Here is a 14138-nt window from a genome sequence, read left to right on the forward strand (position 1 = left end):
ACAAAATAAAAGCTTATACAAATGTTTTTATTTTTCAAGTATAATGTATTGTGTTTCAGAATTCTTCTAAAACTATTATACTACCTAGGATGTAAGTTGACTCTTTCAAAGTTGATTATTTGTACAAAAAAAAATCATTTTATGAAAATTTTAGAACTCATAATTTTAAAGTTAATATTTAGATACATTATTTGTTCTCTAGCTATGGTTTTGGTTTTAATAAACCATTATCTAAGTATTTATAAATAAATGTCTCCCCATTTAATATTTGCTTACTAATAGATAGAAAGCAAAGGAATCTTTGTAAAAACCCTGAAATGATAATATCTAAAATGCTTAGCATTCTTAGATCTTATTTCAAAAGGCACATGGGTTCTTTTTTCATATTTAAATAAATATTATTTATAGAACATTATTTGGAGAATTATAATTCTATAAAGTTTCCATTTGGGCAAAAGTATAATCACTGAAGGATTAGTTTCTCAAACTAAAATGAGAGATATTTCAAAATTATTTTTGAAGAGGGATAAAAATGTCTCATTTCTTGCTAAGGTTCAGGATGTTTAGTAGTAGGTTAGTGTGAAAGATGAATCAACCGTGATATAGGGCTTATTGAAGGAGGGGAATCCAGCACATGGGAAGGGAAAAATTGGAAAATCCTTTGGTGGGTAGACAGTTTTCATTGCTATTGAAGACTGTGCTAGGCCAGAAAAGTCTATCAGCTGAAAATATTTCTAGGGGAGCAAGAAGCAAAGGAATCATATCTGTCATGATCCATTCCCATGGATTACTGGCAACAAAGAATCTTGGATTGGAGAGAGAAGTGGAGAAACAAAGCCTGGTAGCAAAAATGACACTCAAAGTTCAGAAAATCTCTTCAGATGAAGGCTGATTATTTTTGGTGAAAAATCTTATGAGGAATGCACTCTGCCAGATGTTCTAGTTGGAAAAGATGTTGGTGACACAGTGGATTTTGATTTTTATTCTGGTGATTCTTTCTTAAAAAGCTATCAATTCTGGCCGGGTGCGGTGGCTCAAGCCTGTAATCCCAGCACTTTGAGAGGCCGAGACGGGTGGATCACGAGGTCAAGAGATCGAGACCATCCTGGCTAACACGGTGAAACCCCGTCTCTACTAAAAAAAAATACAAAAAACTAGCCGGGCGTGGTGGCGGACGCCTGTAGTCCCAGCTACTCGGTAGGCTGAGGCAGGAGAATGGCGTGAACCCGGGAGGCGCAGCTTGCAGTGAGCTGAGATCCGGCCATTGCACTCCAGCCTGGGCGACAGAGCAAGACTCCGTCTCAAAAAACAAAAAAAAAAAAAAAAAAAAAAAAGCTATCAATTCATCTCATTCTGAATATTTAGATTTCTCTTTATTCAATTCTTTTTCTACAATATGTATTTCACTCGGAAATACAGTGTTTGACCCATTTAGCTTTTCATTGGTCTCTTCCAATTTTGCTGTCCTGGCTGGTTCTTTGAAAACCTAGAATTGATTGATTCTAGACTGACATTAAAACAAACAAATAAACATAATTAAGCTTTCCAAGAATTATACACGTTTTTCTTTTTTTTTTTTTTTTTTTTTTTTTTTTGAGACAGAGTCTCGCTCTGTCGCCCAGGCTGGAGTGCAGTGGCCGGATCTCAGCTCACTGCAAGCTCCGCCTCCCGGGTTTACGCCATTCTCCTGCCTCAGCCTCCCGAGTAGCTGGGACTGCAGGCGCCCGCCACCTCGCCTGGCTAGTTTTTTGTATTTTTTAGTAGAGACGGGGTTTCACGGGGTTAGCCAGGATGGTCTCGATCTCCTGACCTCGTGATCCGCCCGTCTCGGCCTCCCAAAGTGCTGGGATTACAGGCTTGAGCCACCGCGCCCGGCCAAATTATACACGTTTTTCTTCAATTGGTTTAAGTTGTGTAGCATGCTATACGTTACATCTATAAAGTAAGTTTATAACTGAGAGGAAATTTTTGCTCTAAAACAAGATAACTATTTAAAAAAAAAAAAAGAAAAAAAAAAGTGGCCAGGCACCATGGCTCCCACCTTTATTTAGTCCCAGTACTTTGGGAGGCCGAGGCAGGCGGATCACGAGGTCAGGAGATCGACACCATTCTGGCTGACACGGTGAAACCCCGTCTCTACTAAAAATACAAAAAATTAGCTGGGCGAGGTGGCGGGCACCTGTAATTCCAGCTACTCGGGAGGCTGAGGCAGGAGAATGGCGTGAACCTGGGAGGCGGAGCTTGCAGTGAGCCGAAATCACGCCCCTGGACTCCAGCCTGGGTGACAGAGAAAGACTCGGTCTCAAAAAAAAAAAAAAAAATGTATAAAGGTATAATGATTGTTACCTATGTTATCATCTCCTAAGGAAATGCACAGATATCAGTACCTAGACTCCCTTTTATTTTGGGTAAGTCCAACTTCTCCAGAAGAAACTCAAAAGAAAACTCCAAGGTGGTCCATGAAGTTTTTATGATGTTAATGTCCACAATTTTCCCTTTTGTCTTTACTGAACCAAAACAAACTATACAAAACAACCATCTAACAACAAACCAAAGTATGTCATCTGAGACCAAATATGCACCTGCTAACCAGGATTGTCCAGCAAGTCAAATGGGGAGGGAAAGTAATTTAAGAAACAAGTGTCCCTATGTTACTGCCCCCTTCTCTTAATTTTCACTTTTTTCTGTGCCCTGGTAATATTATACTTTTAAAAAAAAAAAAAAAAAAAAAAAACAATGTCTCATTTCTTCTCTTCAGGGTGCCCTTTCTAGTTTGGATTCAGCTTTGCTTCCAGCTTAAAAATGTTTAACATCCCTTGGATTTATCTAATTCTTCTGTTCCACTGCCAGTACTTTACCCAGGCTATATCAGCTCTTCCTTATTGGGCAAATTGCACAATAAGGGTTCTTGCAAAGCTGATAACTCAGTTTCCTATTTTTTATCCTCTTGTACTAGTAGCCTGAAACACAAACATCTAAAAAGAGTTTTTACAGAAAGCAATGGGATTAAAGAGCAAGTTGATCATGGGAAAATTATTATCAGAGAAAGTATTCTTACTCTAAAAGAAAGTTTGAGTAGAGTGAATTAGGCAGAAAAAAATAAGTTCCTTTTCTTTTATTTCCATCTTTCCAAGGTACACTTTAGTAGACACCTCTACTTAATGTCAAGCATATTTTTAAAAATCTTCCATAATTGAAGCTTTTATTTTTCAACCTTTAGTTTTCTCTTGGTTTGTCAAATTACTAGTAAAAGTAAATGTGGGTAGTCATTTCTATGTTTATTTATAATAAACCTCCCGTATATTCTTTCCTAAAAGCTGACATCTATTCCAAATATTCAGCTTTGTTTTGTCTAGCCTTCAAGTTTAAAGTGAGCTGTGTAGACAGTTACATGTTTTAAATCTGGAAAATTGTATGCAAATACTTAATTCTCTTGAAAGTCCCTTAAGAACTCAATATGTCAAAAAATCACATCCAACTAGTAGTCCCCTTTTTTACTGAATAGAGATGTGTTTTATATATGCTAAACACGTGGTCAACTTTTAGATGTATGGGAAACGCACACCATGGGAAGATCCTTCAAAGTGGGTGCTTGACACATATCCATGGAGCTCAGCATCTCTGCCTCAGGAGAGCCCAGCCTTACTTCAGCTGCGACCAGAAGACGTTGGATATGAAGGCTGCACATCCACTAAGGAAGCCACAACCTCAAAGCACATTCCTCAAACTGACACAGAAGGAGATCCCCTGGTAAGAATCAGATGTTCGTTTTTTCCTATGTAATCTTGACTGCGGTGTATAGTCATTAATACTTAGTCATTTCTAGCAAAGACATTTGTTATCCTAGGCAATATTTGGAACAGTTTTAACCCTGTTATCTTTGGTCTGCTTTCCATGGATGAAAATCTTAAAGTGAAAACCAAGCTTGTATGCTTAAAAAAGAAACAAGAAACATTATAACCAGAATGAACTCCTAGACTATAATTTTTCTCTTATTATCCATTAAATTGTGTATATAATTTTTTAATTTAATATATATTTATTTAAATATAATTTTCTATATTATGACTCAATTCAATAGGCATTTAAGAGAAAACTCAATTTTGTTCTTATAGAAAAACAAAAAACTATGGTATAATGTACTTATGGAGAACTAAAAAATATTTTGCTGTATCAACTAACCTGACTAATTTTATAGAGTGGGTCTTCTGTTGCCTACTGTAGCGAAGGATAAACCAACTTGGAAGTCAAATGGAAGTTATGTTTTATTTACTTTTTAAAATAGTGTAATAATTGAAGTAAAAGTCTGTAAAACTCCAAAGTATGAATATTCTGAAAATATTAAGTATGTAGTATTATTAGGAAAAAATGCTTTTTATGTATCTATTTTTTATTTTTACAGATTACTTTCAATATATTGGTATCAAACGTGAAGTGTTCTCACCATTCTATGACTAAACAGCTTATTGGACTTTTACAACTAATACAGAAAGAAAAGATACTGAAATAAAATTCATTATGTTTCTTAACTCAAACAAGCACAAAACATAAATAATCAAAAATCATAACCTATGACTATACCTGAGGACATAAAATTACTTGATATTTTAGGGAATACTCTTACACCAACAACCCTGACACACACACGTCATCATCATTATCTCAGCTGAACATTTTGGGAGTTTCTTGTTGAAAATCTGATAAACTTTCAAGATCCTCTCCCCAGCAAAATGCATACACACTGAAAATGTGGCATACAATTTTAAGAGTTTCATAAAATCACTGAAGTATATACATAGACCTACTTAGATTCCAGGAATTTCCTGCTGATTTCTGATCTAGGTGATATATTCCTTAAGAGCCCAGACTTGTATTTTTATTACATGGTACCTGACCTTTTAGATGATTCGTAGTTAGGAATCAACAGTGGTGATGAAATTGGTTTGGATCCAGCATAATTGTGAGCATACACTAAATCATTGCTGATAGAATGATTAATAGAGTAAACATAAGCTTTAGAATATGAGTATGGATTATTTAATCTGAATTCCTCAAAAATTCCAGTCCTACCTCTGCAGTTTTTATATAATGTGTCTGTTTTATAAGGAGAGGTGTTTGTAAGATTTGTTCTCAGTTTTAGTCTGTAGAGTATGAAACCTTTAGGAAATGCCCTCAACTTTCCCGGTTCTAATAGTCCAGGTCAGCTCACCCCATAAAGCACTTTTTTTCCTGGCTCTGAATGCACTTGTCTTCTAGGACAGGAAACAAATTCAGGGTTTCCCATTCTGGCATGAGAATTGGGGTAAAAAAATTCCTGGTTCCTAACCTGCTGCTCTATTAAACATCTTAAGAAACAGGGAGTTGTGAGGTCTTGCATGCTAAATGGTAAAAGACATCATCTAAAACTAAATATTTGTCAGGCTTTCTCTGGTTTTAAAAAATAAATATTTCAATCTATTTTTCTTGATTGCTTTCTTGCTTGCTTCCTTGCTTTTTTTTTTTTTTTTTTTTTTTTTTTTTTTTGACACGGAGTTTCATTCTCATTGCCCAGGCTGGAGGACAATGACACGATCTCGGCGCACCACAACCTCCACTTCCCGGGTTCAAGCAATTCTCCTGCCTCAGCCTCCAGAGTAGCTGGGATTACAGGCATGCACCACCATGCCTGACTGATTTTGTATTTTTAATAGAGACGGGGTTTCTCTATGTCTCTATGTTGGTCAGGCTGGTGATGATCTATCTGTTTTTATTTCTATATATTTCTGTAATTACTAGCATGAAGCCAACATATATTTTCAGTCCATTCTAAATCAGAAATCCTAGAAAACATCCACTATTTAGTGTCAGAAATCCCCATAGCAATGAGTATAGCAAAGAAACTGAAGAAGATAGGAGAGAGACTTTTTGAATCTGAACAAGGATGCAAGTTTTTGGTATATCTCACATTATTTAAAAAATACAGTGTGTATTCACCATTAACAACAAAGCGAATGTTAATAAGTATTTAATGCTAAGACCTTGTGATCAGGAGATAACTACAGTATCATTTCTGATCTCAAGAAGCTTAAAATCAGGTAGCGAAGAGACACTGCTAACTATATAAACTGCAGTAACATAATAGAGGCACATATTAGGTAAAATTGTGAGTTCATAGAGGAAACAGTTAGAATAAAGCTTTACAGAGGAGATGCTTGAGCTGGATCTTGAATGATTAATAGGAGTTCACCGTATGGTTGGAGGAAAACAACCAAAATTAAAGAAATAGAATGTGAAACATTAGATGACAGTATAATAGAAATGATGAGTTTAGGGAACTACACACCAGTTGGCGGTAGGAATTAAAACTATAGAAGTATACAGTTGCTAGATCATGCTAAGCCTTGTCTATCACTGCAGGAAGTTAAAACTTTATCACGGAGACAGTGGAGAACCATCAAAGGTGTCTGAGCCATGATTTACCTAGTTAGATCTGCAGTTTCTAAAGATCACTTTAGTAACAGAGTAGAGAGAGGGCAGATTGAAGGAGATAGGATGGAATCTGGAAGCTTAGCAGATTTGTAAGTAACAGTGATGATAAGGACTTGATCAAGGTGTTAGAAATGATAAACACTAAATTTATGACTATAGATGTCCTATTCCATTTAGTGTTGCTATAACAGACTATTTGAGGCTGGGCAATTTGTAAAGAAAAGAGATTCATTTGGCTTATCGTTCTGGTGGCTGGAAAGTCTAGGATTGGGCAGCTGCATCTGGTGAGGGCCTCATGCTGCATGAACTTATGGTGGGAAGTGGAAGAGGAGTGGGAGTGTGCAGAGAGGCCACATGGTGAGAGAAGAAGCCAGACTCTTTAATAACCTGCTCTCGCACAGGAACTAATCCATTCCCTCCAGAGTGAGAACACACTGACCCCTAACCAGAATGCCATTAATCTGTTCATGAGGAATCCATCCCCGTGATTCAACACCTCCTACTAGGACTCACATCCCAACACTGCCACCATGGGGATAAAATTTCCACAAGAGTTTTGGAAGGGTCATATCACATGCAAACCATCGCAGTGAGTGTGGGGAAGAAGTGGGGAAGAAGAGAGGAAAAATATTAATACTTTTTGGAGAATTGTGATGTATCACAATAACGACTAAATCATACATAATCTTCTCTTGTAATCTCTCTTGATTTGAATGCACAAAATAATACTAGGCAAAGGCAAAGTAAATCCCACTGTATACATTTATTATGAATCTGAGATGTGGAATGTCTTATAATGGAACATATTTACTATATGGCACCATTTTAAAAATTAAGACTTTAATGACAATACTATTACACAATGAAACTTTTACAACATCCAGCATTCAAGTGATTTCAAACTTTTGTGCCTAAGATACAATTGTATCTTTTAAAAAAGATATCATTTATCATTTCTACTCTTACTAAATTACTAGAGTGCTCAAAACTCAGTTTTATTTTACGGATCAGTTTCACCCAAATGCTTGAACATACAGGCAGCTGCTAATGAGTGACAGATTGATAAAATAAATGGGAGAAGGAATATGAATGGACATGAAGGTAGGAAGGTGGGAGTGTGCGTGAGAGAGAGAGAGAGAGGAGAGTAGGAGAGAAACTATGCTGAAGGAGACATTTGACTTTTTGGCTTACTGGGTTTAAAAAGTTATCACCAACTACTTTTATTTCATAACCTTATGTAGCTTATTTAATAAATTAAGAGAGTTAGATTGAAAATTATATTAAAACATATTGTCCTGAGGACTATTAAAATGACTTCAAACTATGCTATAACTGTAGTCTCTTTGTCAGAAAGGAATTATTGCTGAAATTGGGGATTACCAGTTTATCATTTATTTCACAAGCATTTATCAAGCACACATTTTATACTGAGCACACAAACATGCATAGCTTAACGTGTGACCAAGGAATCGTTTTTTAGATTTCTCCTTTCTATTTCTGTAAGTTGGGAAAAAAAAAAAAACCCTTTTGATTATAGAATAATAAAATTAGTATGCATTAGGTAATATAAAAATTGTTACAATTTATCAAAACCCTTGATAAGAAAACAAGTCCATTACCGTCATAAAGACATGTGCCAATTTTTCTGTGCTTTCTAAAATCATTGAACCATTTATTCAAAATTTGCCTTTAAACAGTCTTTTTTCAAAAAAAAAAAAAAAAAAAAAAGTCCATGTCTAACAGTGGTGCTCCAGATCTATCAAAATTCAAGCAAGGTGACTGCTCTTTATTTTATAATAGATGGAAATGCTAGCTGTCTTTCTCCCCAGGTGCTTTCATGCATATGTCCCTTTTACTAGAACAAACATTACCATTCTCCTATAAGGCTGGGAAACTTGAGACAGCCGCTATTGTTCCAGATGATGGTTTTTGTTTTCAGTGATATATCAATCATATTTTAGCCAGAAATTCAACAACACAAACTTGACAGTAATTCTTTCCTTCTCCCTCTTCAAACACTCATGGTCCGCTTCATTCAGTCACCTCCTCCCGAGGTCAGCTCCTAAACAGCAGATGGTGTGCTTGTGTGCAGCAGCTGGCTTCATTCCTCTCCATCCCCTCCTTCTCTCAAGGGATGGTGCGTGTGTGCCTCTGTGTGCGTCTGTGTGTGTATGAACATTCACGACTTTCAGTTGCCATTCAATGCTTTCTGCTTCTCCCAGCCAAAAAACTGGGAAGCTTGGCGTACTTTCCAGCAACGAACCCAGATGTCCAGCTGTGATACAGTTTCCTTTCCAGTCTCCCTGCTGGAGCAGTATTCATTCACAACCCCAAATAAAAGAGTTATCTAGAGGCCCTATTTTGTCCTTATGGTTTGGTGTTGTAGTCATGTTTGGGAGAAACAGCGTAGGAGCCAGGGGCAATGAGTAAAAAATCTAAAATTATTTTCCTGTGTCACTTGGATGGCATAAGACAGCCCTTCGGGGTGGCTCAGGGCCTTGTTTTTTATGGGCTGGCTTACTCAATGCATCATTGCCTACATCGATGTCTTTTTTTCTTTCTTCAGATGAATATGCTAATGAAACTCCAAGAAGCAGCCAATTACTCGAGCACACAAAGCTGCGACAGCGAAAGCACCAGCCACCATGAAGACATTTTGGATTCGTCTCTTGAATCTACTCTCTAGAGGGTGAAAAAAGTTAGGGAAAAAGACTCTGCTTTTAAAAAAATGTTTCAAAAGAAAGGTATTTTCACTAAACCACTGCCAGTATAAAAGCACCCTGTCAAGGTCCCTGACCCAGAGTTGTGGTCTCCAAGGAGGCAGCAGAACTAAGTCTGAACCGCCAAGATGCTAAATTGCAATGGAAGCTTAACTTTAGTTTATTTCTAAGCATTTTTTATATCTGTGGAGTAATAGAAGGCTCCATTACTCAACTGGAAAGGACCCTAATGACAGGGCAACTGAATAGATTGCACATGGGATAGCCAAACTGGACTTTCTTTGTTTCCTCTTTAAAAGTTTACAATGCAGACCATTTTTTGTCCCTTCCTTTTGTTTCCTCTGAGGGGCTGTTCTCCCCAGGCAGGGTCCATCTTTCTGATCCGTCCAACCTCCTTTGTGCCACACGGTGCTGGTCACAGGGCTTCAGTAGTGTTTGTGTTGTGCGCTCACCCCATTCCAGAACAAATCCAAGAGGCCAGTCCTCCATAAGCACAAATGGAATTGTGCAACCACCAGAAAGACACTACTGTGGCAAACTGGAGAAGTGCCAATTTAATTCTAACTGCCACGTTCTCATGATGTGCTCCACCAACTTTTTAGTAATGAGTCACTGGTTTTATAAGGTTGTTTTTACCACAGTGGTCTTTTTACACCACCTTCCCACTCCCTTAACAAGAGTTTTATACCAATTATTAGTGAACACTGATAAAAGGCTTTTTTAGGGCTTTATTTGTTTGAGACTTTTCAGTGAAAGAAGGAAAATTTCCTATGGTGCTGTCTCACTGCCTTAAAACAGATTTCTACGACAGTTTAACAGTTGGTTTAAATCCTAAACCATTAGTAATTTCCACTGTCTTTTCATTTACAACCAAGCAACACCAGTTAACACAGTAGCCTCATCTCTATATATCTTTCTCTCTCTCTTTTTTTTTTTTTTTTGAAGAAATGGATAGGAGAAAGATCAGTATTTTTAGCCTTGTGAAGAGATCGCTTTGCCTATCCTCCAAAATATTAAAATAACCCAGAAATGCTCTTTGACCGTCACTTAAAACCTAAGACATGTGGCGAAATTCCATCCAGTTCTAAGTGAAAGAGTTTCAGAAGGCAGGAGATTTTGAACTATTATCCAGCAGGGCTGGAAGCACTAGATGCAGCATGAGCACAACTATTCGGCTTTCCTTCCCTATTGTTCTTGTTTTTTTTAATTAGTTCTGACGCATGTTGTTTTGATTGCTATTGTTGTACATGAGAAATTCAGCATTAAAGAACGCTGAAGCGGTAAGGTCACTGTGGAAGAGGAAGCGTTTATACTGTAAAAGAAGGTTAGATTTGCACAGTCTACTGGGTAGGTATTGTAAATAATAATTTTTAAAACTTGCACAAATCGAAACAAACACAAACAAAATTGTATTTTATCCTGTTGGTGTTAAGAGGTGTTTCACTTGCTGAGATTTCCTGTACATTGCAAACAAATACAGAATGCAAACCCTCAAAGCTGTATTATCTGGTGTGTTTGTCCTGTATTTACAGTTGTTATGACTATGCAGGAGCTATCAGTGCTAGAGTGAGCATGCTTCAAAACTGTACATGAAGCCAATATATTTTTGGATAAGTAAAACTGTCTGAAAGTACATCTATCATGGCAGGCTTTAAAGAGAGTGCATGAAAACTGATCAGTCATTGGAGAAGTTACCACCACACACAAAGGACAGTTTTTAAGTTTATGAAACCCAAGGGCTCGGCCATGGTATAGACTTCTTCTATGAGTGTGTGAAAATGTGTTACTTTTAGGATGTGTAATTGGTGCTACTCTCTGTGACCACCAATGGGTCAGTTGCTATAGAACGCCACCACCACCACAAAACGTCTGTGCAGTTTTCAGAGTGTCACAAAGTCAACAGGTCCTTACACGGTGCTATTGCCCTAAGGGAAATCCGAACTGAATTTATGCACATAGAATTGTCACCCTGACTTTGAAGCCTCAAACATGGATCAAATCTGTTGTGAAACATCAATATATGTAGCTGGATGAGTGACTAGTTGCCCTTGTATAATATGTGATCTAAGAAAATTGCTAATCTTTCCCTGCCATTTTGAGAAACACAGTCCAAACATGAGCATAAACAGAATTTCCTGCAATACATCCCAGTAGGTCCACCTAGTTTACAACTTAAACTAGTTTGTGAAACATTTGTCTGTATACATTTTATATTTTGTACATTTTGATGTAACATATCATGTAAATAGGCAGAAACAGTGAAATAAATCATCTGAAAAGTTTTGTAGTCTTTGTAAAGCCCCAACAATAAGTACTTGGTGTCAATGGACTTAACTGGATGATGTATTTTCTATTGGTTTATTGTTCCTCTAGCTTGTAAACCAGCTTGCATATATTTTTTTGCAAATGTGCACCCTGTATCTGTCTAAATTATTACTTTGCCATTAAAGTGGAATTATTTATTGACAATATGGTGTGGTTTCTATGTATGGAAAAAAAATGAATAATTTTGCATCAAGAAGTGTCAAGCTTTAAAATGTTGCTTGCACTATTAATATGCCGTCAATAGGACTATATGCAAATTTCCATTGTATAAACATAAAAAGGGCTTCAGCTTTCAAGTAAATAAAGGTAATCAGTTTATCTTTTTCGATGATAGTTATTCAGTGAATATTTTAGAAAACTCTGAATAGTTTTCCTAAATACCCGATGACAAAATAACAATATAAAATAAAATGTTGAGATTCACTGAGTTAAATTAACTCAATAAATGTTTCTTTGTTTTTATTCCATTAAATCTTCTTTTGAACTTTTAGCTCTAAAGATTATTTTAAAGCAAACTAATTATTTGGGTGGTAGTTTGTTTATTTTAATAGAGAAGATTATAGAAAGAAAACGTTTTAAAATTGTAATTTCTTTTTAAGTATCTTGGAAATCACTTTAAACTCAGTAATTGGAATGTATATTTGTGATGGTATAAGTAGGATTTTAATTCTAAAAGCAGGAAAACTTCTGAATTAGAATAGTTATAGAGCAAAAAAGAAAGGTATTAGTTAAAATAGACCAATCATCCATAATGGATTCTAATCAGTGCATTTGTTCCTTCACTCACTTGGGAGATAAGGAAATTTCCACAATTCATCTTACTCAGACAAACATTGAATTTAGCCAAAACTTCAATGCAGTTCTGCTAAATGCAATTTCAGGCTGCCTAAGTATAAATCCCAACATTGTCATTCTTTGCGTGACCTTGACCAATTTACTCAAACTCTGTGCGCCTCATTTTCCTCACCCATAAAGTGATGATAATAATAGTATCCACCTCTCACAGATTACTCTGAAGATCAAATGGGTTATTACATGCAAATTCCTTGAATGGTGCCTAGCCTTCCATAAATTATAACTGCTTTAACAACAATTAAGTAACAAAATAATAATAAATATTTATTATTTTATTTTCAAACATTCTTGAGAATAAGGTGTAAATAAATATATTTTAAGGTTTTGAAAGAATATATATTTTAACTTAATTTCCTGATTTATAAAATGGGCATAGAAATAGTACTTATTCATAGGGCTATGGAGAGGATTGAGTTTAGATCTGTAATCATAATAATAGCTATCACTCAAGAAACTTTCAATAAATGTTAGCTTCTATATTAACACTGCCATTAAAATAAATGAATAATATCAGTAATATAATATTCTCAGGATTCAATTTACTCATCCATAAAATGAGATTATTATAGTATCTACTCATAAGATTGTTTTGAATAATGAATATTTTAAAATATGTAAAATACTCAGAAAAGATTCTGTCCTGGCTTACATGTTACATAAGTGTTAGCTGTTATTATACCTAATATGTGCCAGGCAATTTTCTTAGGAATCAGAGCCATTGAGACACAGGCTATGGTCCTAAAGGATTTAACAATTGAATAAAATTGGCCGGGTGCAGTGGCTCATGTCTGTAATCCCAACACTTTGGGAGGCCGAGGCGAGTGGATCACAAGGTCAGGAGTTCAAGACCAGCCTGGCCAACATGGTGAAACCCCATCTGTATTAAAAATACAAAAATTAGCCAGGCGTGGTGGCGCATGCCTGTAATCCCAGCTACTTGGGAGGCTGAGGCAGGAGAATTGTTTGAACCTAGGAGGCAGAGGGGTTGCAGTGAGCCAAGACCACGCACTGTACTCCAACCTGGCAACAGAGAGAGACTCTGTCTCAAAAAAAAAAAAAAAAAAATAGTAAAATTGAGTCTTTATTCCCCTCACTTCTTCCTTTGATGAATACCTAAGTTCTCTACTATGAAGTTAACTGTAAAAAGCCCAGTGAATAGTCCACTGAATAGTTGTACAGGATATATTTTCAGATGCTGATAGAATCAATGATACCAGTGAATTTTGTTTACATTTGGAGAAATTCAAGTACTATATTTCAGGCTTTGGATTTTCACATTAAAAAAAGAAAAATGTTATTTTTATAAACAATAGGCCACTTTAAAAATATCTAGTTCTATGTCTTTCATCAGTGATGTTTAAAAGCAAGCTTCAGGCTGGGTGCGGTGGCTCACATCTGTAATCTCAGTACTTTGGGAGACCAAGGTGAGTGGATCATGAGGTCAGGAGTTCGAGACCATCCTGACCAACATGGTGAAACCTATCTCTACTAAAAGTACAAAAATTAGCAATTAGCCGGGCGTGGTGGCATGAACCTGTAATCCCAGCTACTCGGGAGGCTGAGGCAGGAGAATCACTCGAACCTGGGAGGTGGAGCTTGCAGTGAGCCGAGATCACGCCACTGCACTCCAGCCTAGGCGACAGAGTGAGACTCCGTCTCAAACAAACAAAAAAAAGTTTCAATTATGTTTTTATTTTGTTTTCTGTTTTTGGGATGGACACCAATTCATAGGTAAAATATTGCATTAGTGAATTCACTATTATTTTTAAT

The 14138-nt window shown here is 36.5% G+C and overlaps 1 protein-coding gene across 2 annotated transcripts in view; it reads left to right on the forward strand.

Moving 5' to 3' along the window:
- Positions 1-11657, forward strand: part of NAV3 (neuron navigator 3) — a 377767-nt gene extending 366110 nt beyond the window's left edge. For both annotated transcript variants that reach the window (XM_025403242.1, XM_025403243.1), the window contains 2 exons: positions 3547-3750; positions 9035-11657. In XM_025403242.1, the coding sequence (XP_025259027.1) occupies positions 3547-3750; positions 9035-9154 (324 nt within the window). In that variant the 3' untranslated portion in view covers positions 9155-11657. The remainder of the gene's footprint in view (positions 1-3546; positions 3751-9034) is intronic.
- Positions 11658-14138: the final 2481 nt, after the last annotated feature.

The sequence above is a fragment of the Theropithecus gelada genome, chromosome 11 (genome assembly GCF_003255815.1).
Source record: "Theropithecus gelada isolate Dixy chromosome 11, Tgel_1.0, whole genome shotgun sequence".
NCBI classification, from domain to species: Eukaryota; Metazoa; Chordata; class Mammalia; order Primates; family Cercopithecidae; genus Theropithecus; species Theropithecus gelada.